At 41.3% G+C, this 26,123-nt stretch overlaps 1 protein-coding gene across 1 annotated transcript; it reads left to right on the forward strand.

Moving 5' to 3' along the window:
• The first annotated feature begins 217 nt into the window (after positions 1-217).
• Positions 218-24,066, forward strand: LRRIQ4 (leucine rich repeats and IQ motif containing 4). The gene is given in 9 exon segments (XM_036850010.1): positions 218-329; positions 10,384-10,939; positions 10,941-11,036; positions 11,038-11,280; positions 11,282-11,434; positions 15,843-16,016; positions 17,449-17,587; positions 18,619-18,815; positions 23,774-24,066. Coding segments are annotated over 8 exon segments (1,680 nt in total). The 5' UTR covers positions 218-329; positions 10,384-10,414; the 3' UTR covers positions 23,927-24,066.
• The last annotated feature ends 2,057 nt before the right edge of the window (positions 24,067-26,123 follow it).

The following is a 26,123-nucleotide window of genomic DNA, read 5'->3' on the forward strand; positions in this document are numbered from 1 at the left end:
CCGGAACCAGCCGGCTGTGGCGACCTTCGCCATTACTCCCTCGGTCCCTGAGACCTGATTGGGCGGGCAGTGAACGCCGATGCTATGGAGGCTCCTTGGTCACCCCGTCTGGGTCCAGGTCACCTGCCTTGGGTTAAAGACACACTGAGGGAGGGCACCCTGGCTCCTTTGCAAGGGGAAGTTCTCGAGGTTTAGGGGGCACAGCTGATGGGCTAGGGGCCGGGGATACAAAGACGATTATGACACAGTCCTCTCCCCAAAGTGTGCACATACCTGCGGAGGCCAGGCGCAAAAGCACAGAGTGGCACTAGCACGGATGGGGCGCGGAGGTAAGGGGGCATAAAGGGGCTTGTCGATCAGTCTTGTGGAGGGGTGGGAGCATCAGGGAGGGCTTCTTGGAAGAGGTATCATCCTGACTGGCCCGGGTGAACCTGCCAGAGGGCAAAACTGCTTTGTGTGTTTCTGGAGATGTGCAGGTACTTGGGGCTGCCCAGATGAGCCCGGACTGTGTCTGTATTGGGGGCGAAGGGGGAGCTGTGTGGCAAGCGAGGCCAGATCCACGTGGAGTCCTGTGCATCCTCTGAGAAGCACAGCTGTTACGGGGCAGGGCACTGGGAGCTCTCAGATGGGGAACAGCTGATGGAGGATGAATTTGACACGACCTAGGGGAGATGCAGTATAAAGCAGCTCAGGAGAGATCATAAAGCCTCAGCTAAGACTGGACTTTGGGGAATGAGAAGGAGACAGAACCCAGTGATAGTTACAGGGTAACATGGTCAGGATTTGGTACTTGGGCCTGGGGGAGAGAAGAAAAGGAAGGAGGGAAGGAAGGCCCTCTATTTGGGGTTACCATAGATCAAAGAGAAGTGGTAGGCCCCTGTAGAGCAGCAGTCCCCAACCTTTTTGGCACCAGGGACCGGTTTTGTGGAAGACAATTTTTCCACAGACATGGGGGGGTGAGGGGTGGGGGGGGAGGGGGAGGCATGTAGGGTGGGGGGGTGAGGGGGGATGGCTGAGGCTGTAATGTGAGCGATGGGGAGCGGCAGGTGAAGCTTCGCTCACTCGCCGCCACTCACCTCCTGCTGTGCGGCCCGGTTCCTAACAGGCTGCGGACCGGTACCGGTCCATGGCCCAGGGGTTGGGGACCCCTGCTGTAGAGGACTCTGGAGCCAGTCAGAGACTCCTTGCCTGAGCAAAGGTGCAAGGAAGATCCTCAAGGTAAAAACAGGCCATTTAGGAAGACAGTTCAAAGGTGAAAAACAAAATGTCTGAGTCCTCTCTCCTTCCCACTCCCCCACCAGCCAATTCCAGACCACCACTCCACTGCCAAGAAATTGTGCCAGGCGAGGCAGAGGTCTCTTGAAACCCTGTGTAGCCCACAGATTTTAAGCATCTCTTGAAGTATTTCTTCAGATTACACATGATGATGATAGAAAAGACAATTATATTTTCATTTATCCCACGTGCTACAAACAAAGTTGAGAGGTAACCTGAAATACTGAAGTGTGAGTGTAGGTGCAGTTCAGCACCCGCCCTTCCCTATTCCTCCCTTAAAGAATTTTGAGTTAAGAAAATAGGGGAAAGAGAGGTTGAGGATTAATTAATTGCTGCCCCAGGGGAAGGGAAGAATACTCTTCCAAAGGAGCAAGAAGGGCAGAATTAGACTTTTGTTCTAGAGAGTGACTAACAAACAGGGTCAGGACAGGATAAACAGGAAAGAGCTGCTTTAACCAGACAAACAGCACCTTCAGCACTGTTCTCCCCATGTGCCTTAGCAAAACACAAACAGTATTTACACAGAACGACAGCCTGCAATGTCAAAATGCGTATCAAATAGGATGGTCAAAAAGACACCACATGTACAGCTCATTTCCATTAGTACCTTTCTCATCACCCCCAGTGATTTCCAGATATGGAGGAGGGATGTAGTTTGGGGGAAAAAAACCCTCCCTGATTGGGGGGGGTAGGGGACCAGGGGAGAGGGATGCTGAGTGGATTCACTGGGTGCTTATGTGTCAAGAACTCGGAGTAGAGGTCTAACTCGAATCTGAGCTTTCTAGAAGTCAGAACCAAAGAAGATATGGGAGGATGTCATTCCTTGTCGTCCCTCGGTATCCTCAGGGATTAGTTCCAGGACCCACTCGGATCCCAATATCCGTGGATGCTCAAGTCCCTTATATAAAACAGCATAGTATTCGCATATAACCAATGCACATTCTCCTGCATCCTTTAAATCACCTCTAGACCACGTATAATACCTAATACAATGTGAATGCTATATAAACAGCTGTAAATACCATGTAAAAGCTATGAAATAGTTGCCAGGGCACGGCAAATTCAAGTTTTGCTTTTGAAACTTTCTGGATTTTTTTAGTCGAATATTTTTCATCTGAGGTTGGTCAAATCCATGGATGTGGAACCATCAGATACATGGAGGGCTGACTGTATGCGATCCCCATGCTTCAATAAAAGGCAGCATTTACATTTCTCTGGCACCTTATAGTAGGAAGGCTTAGTCGGTGTATATTTATGTAAGTAACTTAATAGACATGTCTTTGACTATAGGTTTGTAGAAGATCCAGAAATATTTTTCAAATGATTCTTTCTTTTATTGTTATTTTATTTAAAAAGCCAACAGCATGGTGTTTAATTATGACTTAAGGAAGTCATGTCTTGAGGAAACACAGATAATATGGTCTAGTAAGTTATTTCCTGATAATATGGAGATAGAACTCAAAGGATCTGGGGAAATTAATATTTAATATATTCATTAGCTATTTTTTCCAACTCTCAGATGGCTCAACTGAGCTGCTAGCAAGCAGAGTAAATTCCTGGTTGAATTTTCTGCTGAAGTGCTGATTTCTGGTGGGGTTAATGCATGCATGTTGTTTGTGTACTGAATATGGAAAAATTGGTGTTCTGTTATTAAAAATGTTTTGGCCCATGGATAAAAGAAGAGTGAGTTATATGAAGTCTACATTCTTATTTTCTGAAGAGATGAGAAAGTATATCAATGATTAGTAAATGGAACAGTGCCCAATGCCTTCTTGCTCATTCGTTATGCAAGATAACAGTTTGAAAACCCAAATTTTAAAAAAGAAAAAGAAGAAAAGAGGTTTTGTTTATAAATTACTAGGTCTATAGTTTGGTGGTATGGGTGCAGGACTGAAAGATATAAACATTTTTGAAATGGATAAAATGCCACTTTGAGTCTATTTAAAAGAAATAAGTCCTGAGAAGCTATTTCAGATCAATAATTTGGCAACAGTAGGGAAACGGTGAAAAACTGAAACCATTTCCACAAAGATCAGGAACAAAACGAGGTTGCCCACTCTCACCACTGTTATTTAACATAGTTTTGGAAGTTTTAGCCACAGCAATCAGAGAAGAAAAAGAAATAAAAGGAATCCAAATCGGAAAAGAAGAAGTAAAGCGGTCACTGTTTGCAGATGACACGATACTATACATAGAGAATCCTAAAGATGCTACCAGAAAACTACTAGAGCTAATCAATGGATTTGGTAAAGTAGCAGGATACAAAATTAATGCACAGAAATCTCTTGCATTCCTATACACTAATGATGAAAAATCTGAAAGAGAAATTAAGGAAACACTCCTATTTACCATTGCAACAAAAAGAATAAAATACCTAGGAATGAACCTACCTAAGGAGACAGAAGACCTGTATGCAGAAAACTGTAAGATACTGATGAAAGAAATTGAAGATGATACAAACAGATGGACAGATATACCATGTTCTTGGATTGGAAGAATCAACATTGTGAAAATGACTCTACTACCCAAAGCAGTCTACAGATTCAATGCAATCCCTATCAAACTACCAATGGCATTTTTCACAGAACTAGAACAAAAAACTTCACAATTTGTATGGAAATACAAAAGACCCCGAATAGCCAAAGCAATCTTGAGAAAGAAAAACAGAGCTGGAGGAATCAGGCTCCCCAGTTTCAGACTATACTACAAAGCTACAGTAATCAAGACTGGCACAAGTATGGTACTGGCACAAAAACAGAAATACAGATCAATGGAACAGGATAGAAAGCCCAGAGATAAACCCACACACATATGGTCACCTTGTCTTTGATAAAGGAGGCAAGAATATACAATGGAGAAAAGACAGCCTCTTCAATAATTGGTGCTGGGAAAACTGGACAGCTGCATGTAAAAGAATGAAATTAGAACACTCCTTAACACCATACACAAAAAGAAACTCAAAATGGATTAAAGACCTAAATGTAAGGCCAGACACTATAAAACCCTTAGAGGAAAACATAGGCAGAATGCTCTATGACTTAAATCACAGCAAGGTCCTTTTTGACCCACCTCCTAGAGAAATGGAAATAAAAGCAAAAATAAACAAATGTGACCTAATGAAACTTAAAAGCTTTTGCACAGCAAAGGAAACCATAAACAAGATGAAAAGACAACCCTCAGAATGGGAGAATTTGCAAACGAAGCAACTGACAAAGGATTAATCTCTAAAATATACAAGCAGCTCATGCAGCTCAATATCAAAAAAACTACCCAATCCAAAAATGGGCAGAAGACCTAAATAGCCATTTCTCCAAAAAGATATACAGATTGCCAACAAACACATGAAAGGATGCTCAACATCACTAATCGTTAGAGAAATGCAAATCAAAACTACAATGAGGTATCACCTCACACCGGTCAGAATGGCCACCATCAAAAAATCTACAAACAATAAATGCTGGAGAGGGTGTGGAGAAAAGGGAACCCTCCTACACTGTTGGTGGGAATGTAAATTGATGCAGCCACTATGGAGAACAGTATGGAGGTTCCTTAAAAAACTAAAAATAGAACTACCATATGACCCAGCAATCCCACTACTGGGCATATACCCTGAGAAAACCATAATTCAAAAAGAGTCATGTACCACAATGTTCATTGCAGCACTATCTACAATAGCCAGGACATGGAAGCAACCTAAGTGCCCATCGACAGATGAATGGATAAAGAAGATGTGGCACATATACACAATGGAATATTACTCAACCATAAAAAGAGGTGGATGGACCTGGAATCTGTCATACAGAGTGAAGTAAGTCAGAAAGAGAAAAACAAATATCGTATGCTAACACATATATACGGAATCTAAAAAAACAAAAAAAAAATGGTTCCGATGAACCCAGGGGCAGGACAGGAGTAAAGACGCAGATGCAGAGAATGGATTTGAGGACATGGGGAGGGGGAAGGGTAAGGTAGGACAAAGTGAGAGAGTGGCATGGACATATATACACTACCAAATGTAAAACAGATAGCTAGTGGGAAGCAGCCGCATAGCACAGGGAGATCAGCTCGGTGCTCTGTGACCACCTAGAGGGGTGGGATTGGGGGAGGCAGGAGAGTGGGAGGGAGATGCAAGAGGGAGGAGATACGGGGATATATGTATACGTGTAGCTGATTCACTCTGTTATACAGCAGAAACTAACCCAACAATGTAAAGCAATTATACTCCAATAAAGATGTTTAAAAAAAAAATTTCTTCTTGAGTTTTTTGGGCCTTGATTGTTTTCACCTTGAAATAATCTGTACACTAAAGAGATATTTTAGGATGGCAAGTTTTGCTTCCCTACATTACTGTTACCAGTTTATTTTAAAGGATACAACTCAGGAACAACCAAATGGAAGAGATGCATAGGGCAGTGTATGGGGAAGTGATGCAGAGCTTCTGTGCCCTCTCCAGGCACACCACCCTCCCAGTACTCTATGTGTTCACCAGTTCAGAAGCTCTCTAAACCAAAGATGTTTTTTATGGAGGTTCCATTACAGAGGCATGATTGATTAAATCATTGGCCATTGGTGATTTAACTCAATCTCCAGCCCCTCTCCCCTTCTCTAAGGTTGGGGGCTGAGGCTGAAAGTTCCACCCCTCTAAACATGTGTTCATTCCTCTGGCAACCAGCCTCCATCCTGAAGCTATCTGGGGCCCCAACTAGAGTCACCTGATTAGTATAAACTCGGGTGTGGTTGAAAGGGGCTTATTATGAATAGCAAGAGATGTTCCATTCCTCTATTCTCACTCCTATTACTCAGAAAATTCCAAGGGTTTTAGAAGTTCTTGTGTCAAGAACTTGGGGGAAAAGACCAAGACCATATATTTCTTATTATATCACAATATCACACCCAGAGAATCTGCCTTTATTATTAGCTGAGCCATGTAGATTCTCCCTTGCCCCTGCCCAAAATCTAAAATTACTTGCTTATAGAAAGTTGTCCACTCAACTTTCTATAGTTTATATGGAACTTCAAGTCAGAAGTTTATATGGAACTTCATCTCAGTATTACTTGAGAGGAGACTTAAAATTTTTTCAAGGGATATTATAGTTTCCCAGAAATTTTTATCAAAGCAAGGGGTGGTGTTACCATTACATGATTCTCCAGTCCTAGGTTAATTAAGGTTACTTTTAGCTTGTCTGTGTTAGAGGGAGAAGATCTCCCAGGTGAAGTTTTAAGTAAAATCTTGAAATTATTTTAACTAGAAATGGTTATTTTTGCTATCAGAGAGAGTCACACGTCATATTAACCTCAGGACCCTAATCTTACCTATCCAGTTTGTGTGTAATTAGACTTGGAGACAGAAGTATCAACACTTGATGTAAACTTGAGAGAGTTATTTTCTTAAATGGTTTTCTTGGGCATTAAATTTACACGAAGAAGGGCTATTTATTAAAGTCTCCAAACCCTCACTCCTTGAAATGACGATGCAACAGTAATTCCACTCAGAAACTTCTCAGTAATACTGGGTTGTAATAAGTTAATTTGACCATTTTCAGAAAGTAATCCCTAGGAAAAAATAGCCAATAAAGAATCAGTCTTCCCCATTCTTATTTACTGGCAGCTGTTGCAAATCCTGGCTTTAGAACCTCCTTTTATTAAGTCCACTAAGCATATACAATATAAATAGCTTTCAGAGGGCTAGCAACTTGATTCCAAACACATATGGGATATGATTAATGTGAGATAATATACACACACATTCAAGACCTTCTAGGAAGGTCTCATCACAGAGCAGGATGAATGTTAAGAGAAATAAGTTCTTTTATGTGTCTGGAAGCCCAGATGTACTTGTGCGAACCCTAATTAGAGTGGCCAGTGCACACAAATTTCCCCCAGATGACTGTGTAGGAAGACTGGAAGAGAAAAATCAAGCCTGAAACTTCACACCCAAGAAGAAAGATTTTAATTAAAACCAGGCTTCTCGGGCTTCCCTGGTGGCACAGTGGTTGAGAATCTGCCTGCCAATGCAGGGGACACGGGTTCGAGCCCTGGTCTGGGAAGATCCCACATGCCGCGGAGCAACTAGGCCCATGAGCCACAACTACTGAGCCTGCGCGTCTGGAGCCTGTGCTCCACAACAAGAGAGGCCGCGATAGTGAGAGGCCCGCGCACCGCGATGAAGAGTGGCCCCCGCTTGCCGCGACTAGAGAAAGCCCTCGCGCAGAAACGAAGACCCAACACAGCCATAAATAAATTAATTAATTAATTAATTAAAAAGAAATGTACCACAATTAAAAAAAAAAAAAGAAAAAAACCAGGCTTCTTGTGAACAAATGATGTTAAAAACCTAGGTGAGGAGGTGAGGTTAGGTCAAAAGCTCTGCTCCTGCTTCCTACTATGTCCTAAGAGCCCTTTTAGTTATTTACTTTCTTTACCTGTGAAACAGGGATTGTAATCGTGCCTCCTTAGAGTTCTCGTGAGGATTAAATTGGTTAAGTAAAACCTAGAGCACATAACTAGGTGTCCTTGGTGTCCTCTATTTCTATTTTATTTATATTATCACCTCAGTCTGGATACTGTTGATTGCCTAGGAGCTGTCAGCATTGTCAGTCATCTGTATTTAGGAAATGAGATCTTATCCTACAGGACTGAACAGTATTAGATAAGGACAAAGATGTTGGAGACAACTAGTTCTAGACATAATTTAATCCATGATACATCTTCTCCGGTTTTTTTTTTTTTTTTTTTTTTTTTTTGGCCACACAGCGTGCGGGATTCCCAGACCAGGGATCGAACCCGGGCCCATGGCAGTGAAAGCACTTAGGCCTAACCACTGGACCACCAGGGAATTCCCCATCTTCTCCTTTCTTTAAATAACAGAGGACAACACCATCCCAGAGCTCTTTTTGAGGCTAGGCATATAGCAACGAGGATCTGAACCCCATGCTGCTATGCTGCAAGAAGCAATAATATTAAGTGTGGGGCTGGAAACTCACCCCCCTCCATCTTGCCTGGGCCTCTGTGCTGGATGGGAGGCCTAGTCCTCCAGCAGGAAAGCCGCCACCCTAAAAGGCAAGTGCAGAGATGCCACAATCAACCTGGCCACCATCATGTCATAGTCTTCCCTGCCTTCCCCCTTAGGCTGTGCATGTGCACGTGTGTCTGTGTGTGTGTGTGCGTGTATTAACAACCAAGGGCTTAGTCTTCTGCAATACAAAATTAACATCTTAGATTTGTAAGATTTGTCAATCTAGTAGTGTAAGTCTGCCACTTTTGTTATTATTCAAGATTGTCTTTTGCAATTCTAAGTCTTTTACGTTTTCATATAAATTTTAAAATCAGCATATGAACTTCTACCAAAAAGAAAAAAGAAAGCTTGCTGAGATTTTGATTGGGATTGCACTGAAACAACAGATCGGTTTGGGGACTACTGACATCTTACCATTGAGAGTTCTAACCCATGGACATGATCTATCTGTCCCTTTAATTTCTTTCTGGGTTGCAACTTTAATTCATTTCTGTTCACTGCAATTTCAAATGTCTTACTTAGGGATTGAAATGCTTCCCCCCAGCCAGGCTTAGGGATCTAAGACCATGAGACAAGAGGATCTCTCTCTACTTTTTCATCCCACCTGCAACTTTTCCTAAGGCCATGGAGTCAGCCCCAGTCCATTAGGGTTGAACTAGCTGGTGGGGAGAATTGGCTCTGCATTCAGCTCCTGATGCTACCAACCAGGTTCATCTGCCTGAGAACACAGCAAGCCAAACACTGAGATGTGGAAGTTTGCAGCAGAGAAAGGGTTGATTCACAAAGCAGCCAAGCGGGGAGACAAAAGAACAAGTCACAAATCCACCTCCCCAAAGACAAGGGGCTTAGGATATTTATGAGATAAAGAAGCAGGGTGGCCTGAGGTGTGGGGAGCATGGGGAAAGATAAGAAAAAAGTGAGGTAATCGTCGTTCTGCGCAGGCACAACTAAGCTACATGATTCTTCATGGGACGCATGTTCAGAATACCGTGACATTAGCGTCCTCTGAGGGTGGAGTTTTTGACCCTTTGACGGCAAATGGTCACCGATCAGACACTCGTGCATGCCCAGTTGCAGGGTCAGTAGTCCCAACCAGTCTTAACTGGCTGGAGAGCCACCTGGACCATAGCTGACTCCAAGTTCCTGAAAAACAAATCGGGCAAACACCTTACGACTCGTACGTCAGAGATACTATCTATAGGGGTGGTGAATGGGTCTTGTAATGCATTGTTTAGGCTACGCGATGCTTGGAGGATACGCAAGTTTTTGTAAAAACAATTGAAGCGAGCTTGATCAGTGAAGACAGGTTACAGTGTATTATTTATTAAGCAAGTTATAGTTTAATGGACCTGACTGATGACTACCCTCGGTTTGACAGATTCTAACCCACCGTGCCCGCTCACACGTGGCTGTTAAAAGTTTGGCTGGTTTTTCCTTGTCCCAGAAGTTCCTTTGCCTATGCCTATGGCAGGCTTGCTTCTCCACACGCCAGTCCCCAAACTTGAAAATGCCACCGGGCATGAAAGTGCCCACTGGTCTCTCCTTATTTAGGAATGACTAGTCCATCTCTAGAATTTAATTCTACTGGCCTTCTTTACATCCACAACTCTCTGGGGGTTTTAAGGAAAAATGCAATTTTTGTTTCGTTTTTTGGCCACGCAGCTTGCAGGAGCTCAGTTCCCTGACCAGGGACTGAACCCAGGTCACGGCAGTGAAAGCCCGGAATCCTAACCACTAAGCCACCAGGGAACTCCCCCAAATGCAATATTTTAAAATACTATTTTTTTCCTAATGTTTTCTCGGTGTTTATGGTAAGAGCAATGATCTTTTGCAACCTTCCACATCCAACCTGAAAATAGAATCAAAAGAGGCATTTCTAAAAAATTGAAATTAGACAATCCTTTTTTTAAAATATGAGTCAACCTGTTAGGAGAAAGAGGAATCTTCTCCCAACATGAAACACAAAAACCTACATTTTATGTTGTGTCGTAGTGAGCACTAAATTTAATCAACTGAATTTTATTTCTCTTAAGGATACCAAATCTGGTGGCAGGTAAACTGATATTTTTTTCTTTCTTTTCACAATATTTCAGATTTTGAATATTTGAACTTTCCATCAGAATAATGTCAAATGACAGCACAAAATCAGGACATTCATCTAGAATTCATCAGAAAAATGATCCACAGCAGGTCTCTGATAGAACATTTTTCATTGACGCTTCTAATCAGAGCTTGCTTACCATTCCAGCGGAGATTTTAGGCTTACGAGAATTAGAGGAAGTGCATCTGGAAAACAACCAGATAGCAGAAATCCCCAAGGATATTCAGCATTTAAGGAACGTCAGGATCCTCTACCTGAACAAGAACAAGCTGAAGAATCTGTGCCCCGAGCTGGGGAAGCTGAGCAACCTGGAGGGCCTGGACCTGAGCGACAACCCGCTCCCGGCCTCGTCCCTTCGGGTCCTCAGCGGCATGCGCAAGTTGCGTGAGCTCCGCCTCTACCGCACGGACCTGGCGGAGATCCCCATCCTCGTCTGTAGACACCTTCACCACCTCGAGCTGCTCGGACTGGCGGGAAACCACCTGAAATCTCTGCCCAAGGAAATGGTGAACCAGACCAAGCTGAGGGAGATCCACCTGAAGCGAAACCAACTTGAAGTTTTCCCTCTGGAGCTGTGTGGTCTCTACAACCTGGAGGTCATCGACCTGGATGAGAACAAGCTAAGTGTCATCCCAGAAGAGATTGGGAACCTGACGAAGCTGCAGAAGTTCTACGTGGCGTACAACAGCCTGCCTGTTCTCCCGGAGTCGCTGTGCCAGTGTTCCAAGCTGTCGGTGCTGGATTTATCCCACAATCGCCTCCACTCCATCCCGCACACCCTGGCCGAGCTCTCGCAGGTGACGGAGATTGGGCTGAGCGGGAACCGCCTGGAGAAGGTGCCGCACCTCCTTTGCAGGTGGACCTCGCTGCACCTGCTCTACCTGCACAACACCGGCCTGCGGGTGCTGCGCCGCCCCTTCCGACGCCTGGTTAACCTGCGCTTCCTCGATCTCAGCCAGAACTATCTGGAACGCTGTCCGTTGCAGATCTGTGAGCTGCAGAACCTGGAAATCCTGGCGCTGGATGATAATAAAATATGCCAGGTACCGATTCCCTTCCTGGCTGTCGCTATGCTCCCACCAAGGGCCCTTCCGGCCCTAAATTGGCGTAGTTCTGTGTCTAAACATCAGGAAATTCGAACTGAGTTTATGAGTGAAAATCCGGGGTTAACAGATGTATCCAACAGGGTCACCATTTATGTTACTTTTCCCCCCTGAATAGCAATAGTGATCATAAATGGTAGCTGACGGTTACTTACAATATGTATGTGCCAGTCACTGGGCTAAATGTTTTACATGTATTGATATTATCCCATTAAATCCTCACAATAACTTTTCAGTGTGGGTGATATTATCCTCAATGATCTATGAGGAAAATGAGGCATGGGGAGCTTAACTAACTTGTCAAGGCCACACACCTGTACATGAGAGACAGGATGCCAGCCCACAGCATTGGGTTGCAGGGTTCATGTTCTTAACAAGACCACCTCCTAACGGGGTTTCCTGAAACAGCAGAGTTCTCTGACACATACAACCTTAGGCCTTAACGTTCCATTCATGGGAAACTGCAAAATCAGTTTGTCCCCAGAGAAACTCTCCCACATGTATGCAGGGTGGTGTGTTCAAAAACGTTCATCATAGCATTGCTGATAATCATGACGTATGGGAGATAATCTAAATGTCAGTGGGTAGAGGAATTCGCAAGTAAATTGCGGTATATTTGTAAAATGGAATACTGCACAATAATTTAAGTGAACTGGAGTTATACGTGCCAATGTGGATAGATCTCAAAATTGTGATGTTTATTAAAAAGTAAAACACCTAACTGCAGAATATTATATCACATATAAATCTTTAATTACACAAAACTACATACACACAACACATTTTATGGATATTTTTATATGTAATAAAAGTATAAAAATATGTACTGGAAAAAAAACTCACAAAATTCCTAATAATGGCTGCCTCTTGGAAGAGGGAGGAAGTCAAGGAGATGAGGATGGGATCATAAGAACTCAATTTTAATTGCAGTATTTCATTTTGTTCATTAACAAAAGGTTTGGACGGCGGGTACAGATGCTTTTTTTTATTTTATGTTTTTATTGAAGTGTAGTTGATTTACAATGTGGTGTTAGTTTCAGGTGTACAGCAAAGTGATTCAGTTGTGTATATATGTTTCTTTTTCAGATTCTTTTCCATTATAGGTTATTACAAGATATTGAATATATCTCTATTTTTTTTCATATTTGAAAATTTAAAAGAACAGAGTTCTGTTAAAAGCAAAAGACAACTGTAGAGAGAGAGAAAGGGAGGTTTGGAAATCAACAACAGTAACCAAATATTAGGTCTGTTTTTCCTAGCCGTGAACACCACTCTCATGTACTTCGTACATTATAAAAGTCCTAGCCTTAAAGTTGTTTTTTGTTCTTTTTTAATCTTTTACTAGACTTTCAATTTCTAGAACTTCGGGGTTTTTTTTTTTTTTTTGGTTTTCCTCATTGCTAGAGAGTTTCAAAACTGCCTTTCAGGAAGTAAATATTCTGATGATGACTTTAAGATTTAGGAAGAGAATCTAGGACTTAATCTCTACTTAGGTAGCAGCCCACCTTGGAGGATTTTAGAGGTTCTATGAGAAGCCCTCTGCCCGTCTCCCAATTCTTCTGCAGCTCCTGTAAGAAATTCCTTTTATAGTGAACAAAGTCTGTCATTCCACAGTTGGAGTGAAAGGCTCAAAACATAAGGCGCCCTTGGGAAGTTCACTTAAATCCTATTGAGTCATGAGTGATACCTAACCCTTTCCTGTGAGACATTTTAAGAAATCAGGGTGGAGGAGGGAATCACACACAGATGGCTCCTTAACAAAGATTAGCCTCACCCAATACCAAGTTTTACTGCAAGTCAAACTGCACCGAAATGTGAACACGTTCAATGTTATTATGTTGAACGTGAAAATCTCCATGTACCAGTGCTTATTATTCTTCAGTTCTTATGATGGTATTTCTGCGGCTTTTGTCTTCCTTTTTCAATTTCCTATTATGCCTCCAGCAACCTCCCAATGCATCTCTCTCCATAATGACACGTTGCCTATAAGCCAACTCCTTATCTCTCACACCCCAAAATTTACCTCATGGGCTTCTGACGCTAGAAGCCTGGCCAGTAGCTTTTTCTTGCCTAGATGGAGGCAAAAATAGCTAATTTTCAGTGTGTATCTAGATGGATTTTATTTGTATGGTACATTTCTATTGTTGACTGAAAAAAGACAGACAACCTAAAAGTTGAGAAGTATGTTTTATTTTGTGGACAAAACTGAGGACTTAAGCAGGGGACGCAGCCTCTCAGATAGCTCAGAGGGACTGCTCCACAGACGGAAGGGAGGAGCGGAGATATACAGGACTTTTTGCAACAAAGTCTAGGTAGTCAGAACTTCAAAAGATTACTGTTAATTAAAGAAAACCAAATTCTCAAGTTAAGGAATTTAGCGCTTTTCTGTGTATGGGAAGGTGCAAGAGTCTGGGCTCACTGAAATCATTCCTTTGATATGCGCCTCAGCTATCTAGGGCCAGTATCCTGTGCTTTCCCATCCTGAGTCTCCTCAGGGTGCACCCTGGAGGTTGACTGCAGTGGCTGAGGGCTTGGGAGTGGGCAGCCCATTTGTCTCCATCCTGACTTCCCTCAGGGCTCACTGTCAGGTGGCTGCAACATCTTTTGTTTACTGATTTGGCTGCTAACATGTTTCATTCACACTATTAAGGGGGAAAATTCAACCTCAGAATGGCTACAGCTCAATTATAGTGTCAGCAATAATTGTTCTCATTTGACGCTCTGCAGGTTTTCTGTACATCCAAATTTACTTACACTATACTTTAATATGACTGTGATGGGATTAATTATTAGATCTTAAATATCCTGGGGGAAAAAAACCTTTAAAATTCAGTGGGCTTTTGAAAAAGGAAAGCTAAACCTATGAACTAAGTAAACAGCAATAAGAGTGAAATGACTAGGTTATAATGAAGTGGTTAGATTGGAAACTCTTTCCCCATTATTTTGGACTGCACTGAATGCAGATGCTTCCCACTGAAGGGATCTAAGGGCCTAATGAAGAATTTTGAAATAGCCGAGAAGGAAAGCTTAAACATCAGTTTCTCTGGAGGTTGACTTGTTCTGAGTTTTCTTTTTTTAATGTTAATAAATAAGTAAAACTGTAAACAGTTTATAACTTTTTAAGAAAATGAACCCTCACACTACACAATAAAGAGAAAAATGTCTTATGGCAGATTCCAGGTGTATGAGACTTTTGCCTGTAGGTCAAAAGAAAGCCCACTATAGAGATAATCTATTCACTAATTATTTACCTATTCCACCCATCTAGAGAGAGATTGGGCTGAGCCAAACTCTATTAACCATTCTCATGAAAAGTAGAGTGGCAGATTAGGGAATGGGTGGGAGGAAAGCCCAAAGGCTGAAGCAGGGACCTGTGAGGAAGGATTTCCCAGTGAGGAATAAAACCAGGTAAGGGAACTATATTTCAAAATGAGTTAAGAAGCTATTAAGACACAGAGTTGGGCCTGTTTTCCTACAAGAAAATAGGCATTTCTGTAACATAATCAATAGGGTGATTGTGTCACATATTTTAAGAATGAGATTTTTCCATGTGGTTCCAGAGGGCCAGAAAGAGGCCAATAGGTGGATGTATTAGTGACACAGATTTTGGCTTGACAGGAGAAGGAAATTTGATAAGTAGTGGTCTTCATCCAATGAGCTTTTCATCCCAGGAGGTGGTGTTTAAATATGGGCTGGATGGCTAGCTATGGAACATATTCAACCACCATATTAGAGGGTTAGAATAGAGAGACCTTTTTAAGGCCTTCCAACTCTGAAAGTCTGGGAGTGGGAGTCTGTGAAATGCCTGCCTAATACCAGGACAGATAGCCTTGGGATTCACTGGAGGGCAGAAGATATAATTGTAATTCATTGTTTCCTTCCACCTGAGATTTTAACTAAAGTTTCAGAATTGCTGAGCTAAAGCCTTTAAGGGTGAGAGAGAGGTCATGTCACTAATTGATCAGTTCCAATAACAGAATTAATTATGAATATTATAGTTGCAATATTACACTAATAAGCTTAGTACTTTTTCTTTCAGTAGTGTCAAGCATTTGATACACTACAGCTTAAAAATTTGCAATAAAGTCGGTTAAAAATTGCTCTAATTTTATCCGGCGCATAAAAGTAAAGAGCAGAGAGGCTGGGGGAAAAGTAGAACTCCAGACTTTAGATCTATGAGTATAAATACTATATATGCAAACATATGGGCTAACTTTTCATCAGTAGGAGATGCTAAGTTGCTCTACTTATTTTTTAAACATTCTGCCTCAAAACTAAAAACCCAATTTATTTTCTTACTGTTAAAAATAATCTTGACCTGAAACTTATCTTTTTGGAATACTTCCAGTTACCTTCAGACTTTGGTTTACTTTCAAAACTGAAGATTCTTGGACTAACTGGAAATCAGTTTTCTTCCTTTCCAGAAGAAATCCTTCCTTTAGAGTCTTTAGAGAAATTATACATTGGCCAAGATCAGGGAGCCAAGCTTACCCATATGCCAGAATGCATTAGGAAACTACAGGTAAGCCTCCCCAAACGAGCAGGCAAAGAATTACATGCCCTGATTCCTTAAATTGGCTGATATTGAGAAGACATGGTGTTGTTCTCACAGGTTGCATGTGGAATCATTCATACAAGATCCCTAGCTCCCAGCAAGCAGTCACTGTTACACCTTGAGGTTTCCACTGTCTTCCTGAACAGCCCTGGGATGCATACTCCAAGAACATTTTATTGTAATTGCTCTTGGATATGTCAAGCCACACTTGTTTCTACTGTGTGGTTTGGCATGTTTTATTTGCAGAAACTGAGCCATACCACTTTCCAATTAATTTCCACTTTTTAAAAATATTCCCTGAAAATTATACTATTTTGAAATTAAGGTATCATACAGATGACGTGGCTGGGAGTCTGCATTTTGGATGGGACAGTGTGATTTCCCTCCCTGCATGGTGGAAGGCATATCATGGTGTACTTAACTATTGCACCAGGTTCATGCTGAAGATGGGTCCACAGCACTATGCTAAATCCTAGCAAAGCAACAAGATGACATCATTCAAAGTAGCCATACCAGAGTGTCTTTATGCATGTGTACTTTAAAGAATTTTTTTTCATGTTCCTGGTGCTACACTTTAATAATGATAAAGTAGGTGTAAGCCACTACATAACTCCCAGTCATGGAACTGAGCAATGGCATGTACAGAACAGGTACTTTTCACCTGTTCCTAATTCTCTATTCCTTTGCCCTGTGTTCATAGAACTCCTTTCATCAACTTGCTCCTTGTACATGTCACGCCACACTCTCCAAAATCTTAGGGTGAAATGCAAACATTAAAATCTTGCCCAGTGAATCTGAAAATAGTTAACCTATTCTCTGTACATTTTGGCTACATCCACTTGGCCAATGTTGGATTGATGTTTGTGACAATTGCAGTTCTGTGGCAACTGCCACAGAGAATTAGCTGTTGAAAGGGAGCAAATGATATTTGTAGTTAAATGATCCAAACTGTTTTTCCATAAAGTTCTCGTGAAACAAATAAACACTAGATTCCCATGTTCTCTTTTCCCTGCATACATGGGAACCGCAACTGATGGCTTAACTCAAAAATAATTGTAGTTTTTGATGATGATTCTTTAAATGTGTTTTTCCCTTTATCCCAATGCATAATATCCCCATTGAAAGAACATGGAGGGACTTCCCTGGTGGTCCAGTGGGTAAGACTCTGCACTCCCAATGCAGGGAGCCCAGGTTCGATCCCTGGTCGGGGAACTAGCTCCTGCATGCATGCTGAAACTAGGAGTCCACATGGAGCAACTAAGACCCGGAACAGCCTCAGTAAATAAATATTAAAAGAAAAAAAAGAAAGAAAGAACATGGGAACACACAGGTCATTCTGGTTACCATAATTCTTTTATCAATGTAAGGATCATTATGGTATACTCTCATGTTATTTCAGAGTCTTAAAGAGCTGTACGTAGAGAACAATTATCTCAAGTACCTGCCTGTATCCTTGGGATCAATGCCCAACTTGGAAATTCTTGATTGCCGCTGCAATCTGATTAAGCAACTTCCAGATGCCATTTGCCAAGCACAAGGTGAGGAATCTTTGTAGATCCACAGCCCAGTGGAGTTTGAGGCCAGCATTTCCCATGATTGAAGGCTTCCTTGCCCTACTAAAGATCAGTCTCAGTGATGAGAGCTTAGACCTACCCCATCATCTCCTTGCAGAGCTTCCTAGTGGTGTGGGGAAGGCCAGGTGCCAGATTAGTACAGCTAAGAGCCTCACAAAGGCAATTAGATTGTTTATTAAGAATTGAAAAGAAAATAGCAACTGCTAAGAAAGTTAGCATTCATCCATATAGTCATTATGCCATGAACAAGAATTTACTGAATACCTACTATCTGCCAGAATTTGGAGTTGGGGGTCCTGTATTAAATTTGCATTAGGTCAATACGTCACTTGAATAAAAGGAAAAGGATTGACCCAGAGTAATGAAATTAGCAAGAGGAGACTTTTGGAGCTACATGATTGACATGAAAAATCATACATGATTCATATTTGAACATGCAAACATTTTCCACTAGGCTAAACCACTATTTGTAAATCCATCCATTCACTGAACAGGCTTTTGCTGAGATCCTACTGGAACCAAATAAAAACTTTTTTTTTGCCATAATGTGCTGAATCTTCAGGTTTATAGATGTGTTTTCAAGCTATGACTTATTCTTTAATGAAAGGAGGATGAAGGAATATGAGTGGAAGCTGTTGCCTGCCCATACCCGTAGGACATAATTCAAAGAGTAGCTGCAGGGGTGGGTATGCGGTACTCCTTAGTCATGCCCCTGACCATGCATTTTTATCCTCTCTTTGATCCCTGGAGGAATGGAACGTTCTCAACATTTTTTAGTATTTACTAGTTTCCTGTCTCTAACACTGATTTACACTGGCTCCAACAAGTTTGAGTTGTTATAAAAAAGAGAACTTGGTTTGCCTCATTAAATGTGCCATCTTTTGTTACATGGCATAGGAGGAAACAAACACTTCAAAGTGATTGGACTAAAGAATGCATGCTTTAATTTTGCTTGTTTTTAAGACAAATTCATTATTTAAAAAAAATCATTTCAGCTTTGAAAGAATTACGGCTCGAGGACAACTTGATCACCCATCTTCCAGAGAATCTGGATAGTCTAGTGAATCTAAAAGTTCTGACACTGATGGGCAATCCCATGGAAGAACCCCCAATGATAGTGTGTGCCGAAGACACTGAGGCTGTATGGACATACCTTAAAGAAAGAAGAAATATGAAGACAATGGCAACGAAGGTAAAATCAGCAAAAATTTTGTATAACATATTCACAGTTGCTTGGAGTGGGATTAGTGTTAAACTATAGATTTATGAGGCTGCTCTGTACACATCTATACCTTGAGACTAGAGATTCTTATTTACTTTTATATCCCCGGGGCTAAGCGAGAGATTTTTAACATCATCCTAGCATTTTTTGTCTTTTCTGTTCCTTTTCTCTTTGTCAGATGAGAAGCCGACAAATAGGCAAAAGAAACCAAAACTTCAAATTCCCAAACTATCTAAAACTGTTGGACTATTCACTGGAGTGAAAAGCTTATGTTAACAAAGTCAGTAAGATGAGGCTGAAAAATTAGAAAGGAAAACATTTATGGATCAGAGGTCTAGAGACCAGAGTTCTGCTCTGCCCCTAACTTAGCATCAAAGGGCTAAGATCCTTCTCACTCTCCTTGCCCACCAAGCCCATGGAAACATAAGGATACCCTAGACAGCCCAGGAATGTGTCCACTTCAGTCAGTATTCAGTATTCTTCATTCAACTGGTCCAAACCCCCATCACCTCACACCCAGATGACTGCATTAGCCCTCCAACTAGTGTCCCTACTTCCTCACCTGCTTCCCCTGTGATACATCTTCCACTCAGCAGTCAGACCTACGCTGTTAAAACCTAGGTCAGATCTTGCCATGCCTCTGCTGAAGTGGGCAACTCTCCATTTTACCTGAAATAAGAGTTAGTCTTTGGTCTGTAAGACCCTTTATCAATGGCCCTCAATCATATCAGACCTAACATCCTCCCCTTCCTGGTAAATATTGTGTGATACCTCCTTTACGCTTCTGAAATTAAACTCATAGATAATATAAGCTACCACAAACATAATTTTAATAAATCAAAATAATGCCCGAGCTGCAACATAAAGGCAAAAAGTTTATATTAAAATATTAATTTTAATATGTATATACTCAGGAATGACTACACTGGAAGAATGAAAATAATATTTGGGGGATACTTCCTAAAAGTATTTTGAAAAGCCATGCACCCTCTTGCACATTTTAAAATTGATATTTAACCTTTTTTGCCACTAAGTTTAAATCATTGCAAAGGATTTACTTTCCAGTGAATTTTACATACTGACATCTTAAAATAGAGTTTTAGATGAGTATTTTAAATGTATCCAATTGAATCTAAGTACCATTATGATTTGATACGTCAGTAAACATCAATTTACAAAATACTTAAACAAGTTCTTATCTTACATGTCAAAATTTTATGTCATTTCTTTTTCTTCTTGAACGTGTATTTCCATTCCACTTTCCCCTCAGAATTAACCTTAGTGTGTGTGTGTATGTCATTTACGAATTACCTCATACTTCTAGGCTACAAAAATATTTATATAAATTAAAATTTTAAATTAAAATTTTTTTCTATGATCACAGTGTTGTAATGTTCTGGATTGAGTCTTAGTGCAATTAGTAGTAGTATAAAATTGACCAAAATAATATAAAATCTATTATAAATTTTGATATTTAATTATTTGACTTACAGGATTTTTGGAAAGACTTTTTCACATAGTTTATATATCATTGCATAAATATTAATTATTGCTAGAATGAGATAAAGTTTGGCATCAGTTCCATTCCTATTTTTTATTTTACAGATGAGAAACTTTGTTTAAATTCTTAAGTTGACAAGAATGGAAAAAGTGGTTTTTTTTGCCTATATCGTTTTGTTTTAAGTGGCAGGGCCTCACATATCTCTGAACTTCTTCCAGATATATCCCAAAAAATAGATAGCAGGCTCTAAGCTGACAAATTAACTTCAATTTTCTTGAAGGCAAAGAGCTGGAAACCACCTGACTTACAAAAGGATTGGTTACCCAGTCTGTAGAGCCAACATCAATATTATTATTTTTTTAATACATTTATTTATTTTTGGCTGCATTGGGTCTTCGTTGCTGCACGTGGGCTTTCTCTAGTTGCGGCAAGCAGGGGCTACTCTTCGTCACAGGTGCGCTGGCTTCTCATTGCGGTGACTTCTCTTGTTGCGGAGCACAGGCTCTAGGCGCAGAGGCTTCAGTAGTTGCAGCACAGGGGCTCAGTTGTTGTGGCTCGCGGGCTTAGAGCACAGGTTCAGTAGTTGTGGCTCACGGGCTTAGTTGCTCCACCACATGTGGGATCTTCTCAGACCAGGGCTCGAACCTGTGTCCCCTGCATTGGCAGGCGGATTCTTAACCACTGCGCCACCAGGGAAGTCCTACTATTTTTAATTATCTCTTTTTTTGGTGTCCCAGAGGTTTTTGGAGTCCAGGGCAACCCCCCTGGTCAGATTCAGGTAGATGAGAGACTGCCAGAGGGGCAGTTGTGAAGGGGCAGCTACAACTAGAGGGTCAGCAGTTGTGTTCTTTGGCAGATACATTTCAGCGAGGGGTATGGATGGAAGTTAAAGCTCTGGAAATGAGTTGCTTCCAACCTATCTAAGCCTGCACACTCTTGGAAAGTCTTTGTGGACCAGGGTGCATGTCACAAAATAGAGGTCTGTTAAATCTTAGCACACAAAAAGCCTCGTAAATTTCCAGAATCCCCCTCCTGGGCAATACTGTTCTCCTGGAAAATCACCACCTTAACTGATCTGCTGCTTCCACCCTGCATCTCATCCTTCCCATTTTCACTTTACTTCAGTCACAAATGGGGTCCTTGGTGTTTTTTCAAGGCCCATGCGTGCTCCTGCTTCAGAGCCTTAACACTGGCTCCTGCCTCTGCCCAGAGGTGCTTCCCCCAGATGTGGACGAGACCGGCCCTCACTTAGTTCAGCCTCTGCTCAAATATCCACATATCTGCCCTTCATCCACCTTCTATAAAACAGCATACCTCTACCCACCTCATTCACTCATTCGTTCAACAAATATTTACTGAGCTGCTACTATGTACCAGGCACTGGAAATACATTCCCTGAACAAAATGGACAAATAGTTCTGTCCTCATATTGCTTAAAGCCTAGTGTGACAGGAATAAGAACATGAAATATAAAACATAAAATTGTATACTATGTTAGAAAGTGATTAATTGGTATTGGAAAAAACTCAAGCTAAGGGGAACTGAGATTGCCAGAAGTAGTGTGTGTGTGAGTGTGTGTTATAGGGGTTTCAAATTTTTTTTTTTCTGGTCCAAACATTTATTTAGGCAGGAAAAACTGGCAGAGTTCAGACTGCTGTTCCATCCTACTGGACTACTAAAGTAGCCACTTACTATATTTAATCTCTGTTCTTTCATCTGATCTTACTTCAGTTAGCTTTTTTTTTTTTTAATTTTTATTTTATATTGGAGCATAGTTGATTAACAATGTTGTGTTAGTTTCGGGTCTACAGCAAAGTGATTCAGTTATACATATACATGTATCTGTTCTTTTTAAATTCTTTTCCCATTTAGGTTATTACAGAATATTGAGTAGAGTTCCCTGTGCTATACAGTAGGTCCTTGTTGGTTATCCATTTTAAACATAGTAGTGTGTACATGTCAATTCCAAGCTCCCAATCTATCCCTCCCCTGCCACCCTTCCCCCCAGCAACCATAAATTTGTTTTCTAAGTCTGTGAGTCTCTTTCTGTTTTGTAAATAAGTTCATATTTATCTTTTTTTTTTTTTTTGATTTATAGGGGTTTCAATTTAATGAGATGGTCAGGGTAGGCCTCATTGGGAAAATGACTGTCTTAGCTCAGGCAACCATTACAATATATCATAGCTTGGGTGGCTTGAACAACAGAAACTTATTTTCTCACAGTTCTGGAGGCTAGAAGTCCGGGATGGTCCATGGTGCCAGCATGGTCAGTTTCTGGTGAGAGCTCCCTTCCTGCCTTGCAGACGGCTGCCTTCTCACCGTGTCCTCACGTGACAGAGAAAGAGCAAGCTTTCTGATGTCTCTTCTTATAAGAGCACTGATTCCATCATGAGAGCCTCACCCTCATGACCTTATCTAACCTCATTACCTTCTAAGGCCCAATCTCCAAATACCACCACATTGGGAATTAAGGCTTTTCAACATATGAATTGCGGGAGCAGGGGACACAATTCAGTCCATAGCAATGACAATTGAGCAAATTCTTGAAGAAGTGGAGGGGTGAACCACCTGAATATTGGGAAGAGTGTTCCAGGCAGAGGAAGCAGTAAAGGCAAAGGCCCTGAGCTGGAGCAGTGCCTGCGTGTGTCTGAGCAGTGAAGAGGCCTGCATTGCTGGAGCAAGTGAGCAAGGGGGAGAGAGTTAAGAGATCAGGAGGGAGGGGCAGATCGGATAGGGCTTTGTAAGCCATTGCAAGGCCCTGAGTTTTGTGGGGGGTTTTGTTTGTTTGTTTTTGTTTAAGACATGGATTTATTTAGAGAGATACACATTCCATAGACAGAATGCCGTCCATCTCAAAAGGTGAAAATGACCTTGGGAGAATCTCAGAAGGTGAGAGGCCAGGACTTGAGTTTTTATTCTGAGAGAAATGGGGAGCCACTGGCAGGTTCGAAGAGTCTACTAGAGAAGAGATTTCCTGAGTAGGTGCGAAGGAATAGGATCCCAAGAACAAGTAAGGGCTGCCCGTAGGTAGGAGTGCAGGTAGTCCAGGAACAAGAGGAAGGCAGGGCACAGGCATACCCATTCCCCTTGCTGTGCACTGTCACCTCCGCCATCTGTCAAATTATACAGTCATGTGTTTATTGTTTATTGTCTATTCCCCTCCCTGGGATGTGAGCTCCACAGAGTCAGTGACATTGGTATTTAACTGCTGTTTCACAAATGTCTAGAACAGTGCCTGGCACATAAAGCACCAAATACTTGAAAAATGCTTTGCCCGGATGACTGGCCAATTGAGAAAGAGAGAAAATAAGGTTCAGAGTTCTAGTGACATTCCATTCTCCACATCTTGAAAACTACATACCAGAACAAAGAGCTGTAACCATCCCCAGTCCATTGTGATACCAGCTGATACTGTTCTTGTTTTCAGATTCAGGCATGGTGGCGTGGAATAATGGTACGCAAAGGATGTGGGAAATTTGAAGACCTGCTAAAATTGCAAAAGAAGGGAAGGAATTCTCCAAAAGATAAGAAAGGAAAGAAGGATGTAAAAGGAAAATCTGTAAAGAAAAATAAGAAATAATTCTATAAATGTATGAATTGAGGTAATGAACCCTGATGGATTAAGAGGGCAAAATCTCTAGGAATTAGATGCCTACCACACAAAAATTATTCACAGAGTTATGGTTATTTATAAAAATAAAGGTTCTTTTACTGAAATGTTGATGGATAAAAATGCTATGATGCCTGGGAATTGCTTCAGAATAATATCAGGGAGAGGTAAGCGTGGAGGATCCAAATGAAACAAGATTTGCCAAAAATTGGTAATTGTAGAAGCATGTGATAGGTACATGGAGGTTCACTGTACTATCATGTCTACTTTTAAAACTTTTAATTATGAAATAATTCACAGGAGGTTCCAAAGAAATGTACAGGGAGGTCCATGCACCCTTCACCCTCCCTCAGTGTTGACATCCTACATAACTATAGTACAGTAACAAAACCGGAAAATGGACATCACTACCAGCCACAGAGCTTATTCAGATTCCATCACTTATACATGCACTTTTGTGTGTGTGTGCATGTGTGTGTGCATGTGTGTGTGTGTGTGTGAGTGTGTGTAGTCCAATGCAATTTTCTTACATGTAGCTTTTGTGAAGCCACCACCACAATCAAGATACAGCATTGTTCTATCACCACCAAGGGAGCTTGTGCTATTGCTTTTAGTCACACCTACCAGCTACCCCTCTTCCAATCCCTAACCTGTAATTTTGTTATTTCAAGAAGATCATGTAAATGGAATCACATAGTATGTAACATTTGGGGACTGGCCTTTTTTTTTTTTTTAATACTATATACCAGCATCATAACCTTACTATTTTTTTTAATTAATTAATTAATTAATTAATGGCTGTGTTGGGTCTTCGTTTCTGTGTGAGGGCTTTCTCTAGTTGTGGCAAGTGGGGGCCACTCTTCATCGCGGTGCGCGGGCCTCTCACTATCGCGGCCCCTCATGTTGCGGAGCACAGGCTCAGTAATTGTGGCTCACGGGCCTAGTCGCTCCGCAGCATGTGGGATCTTCCTAGACCAGGGCTTGAACCCGTGTCCCCTGCATTGGCAGGCAGATTCTCAACCACTGCACCACCAGGGAAGCCCGGGGACTGGCCTTTTTATTCTGCATAATTCACTTCCAGTCCATCCAAGTAGTGCATGTATCAATAGTTCATTCCTTTCTGGTTGCTGAGTAGTATAGCATAGTTTGTTTCACCATTCACCCTTTGAAGTGTGTTGCTCTGTTTCCAGTTTTTGGCTAGTATGAATAAAGCTGCTGTGAACATTTGTTCATAGGTTTTTGCATGAGCACAGGTGTTCATGGAATTCATGGGAATGCCCAAAGAAGTGAAGAATCATTACCTAAAACATCCCCATTTATACCACTCAAGACCTCTTCACCCTGATGACTTTTCCTGTTTTTTTTTTTTTTTTTTTTTTTGGCCACACTGTATGGCTTGTGGGATCTTAGTTTCCTGACCAGGGATTGGACCCAGGCCAACAGCAGTGAAAGCAGCGAGTCGTAACCACTGGACTGCCAGGGAATTCCCATGAGGACTTTTTCTTTTAGAGTGGTATTGATTTCAAATTCTACGTGTCTTTCAAGCAATGATTGCAATATGAATTATTAGTGTAGCAAGAAGAAAGCAAAACCTAACTTGGCTGGAGCATATCAGAATAGAAATGTGTGAACAGACCCTTCTGCCATGCAGTGAATTTCATGCTCTAGTAAGAGAAAAATAAAAAATTCCAAAAATCACTTAGAGCAGCACAGAAACCTTAATGAGTTAAGTAGGTTTTATGTGGCAAATTCCATGTCAAGGAAATGCTCAGAGGTAATATGTTAATTTGTTTATTTTAGCAACAAAATATTTTACTTTATTTTAACAAGGTATTTTTTGATACTGGGTTTTGAATTTTCGACCACTTTTAATGAAGATTTGTATGTCAGTGGCCATTATTAGTGTTCATGGTTTATATCTGAGATAAAAGCCAAGAGAACATAAAATAATAAACCACTGAAAGGAATACTTTCTGATAAAAATGTGAGTGGACCACATTAAGATACATATAATGGTAAAGATAACATGAAAATGTTCCACAGTTAGTGCCTTTCACATTAGAATTTCACACACACACGCACATACTCATAAACACACACCCTTATATTTAAAATATTTAGGAAAAGAGAGGCAGAAAATTCCAGGGCAAGAAAAAAGGAGATGCAG

Source organism: Balaenoptera musculus, chromosome 4 (assembly GCF_009873245.2).
Source record: "Balaenoptera musculus isolate JJ_BM4_2016_0621 chromosome 4, mBalMus1.pri.v3, whole genome shotgun sequence".
NCBI classification, from domain to species: domain Eukaryota; kingdom Metazoa; phylum Chordata; class Mammalia; order Artiodactyla; family Balaenopteridae; genus Balaenoptera; species Balaenoptera musculus.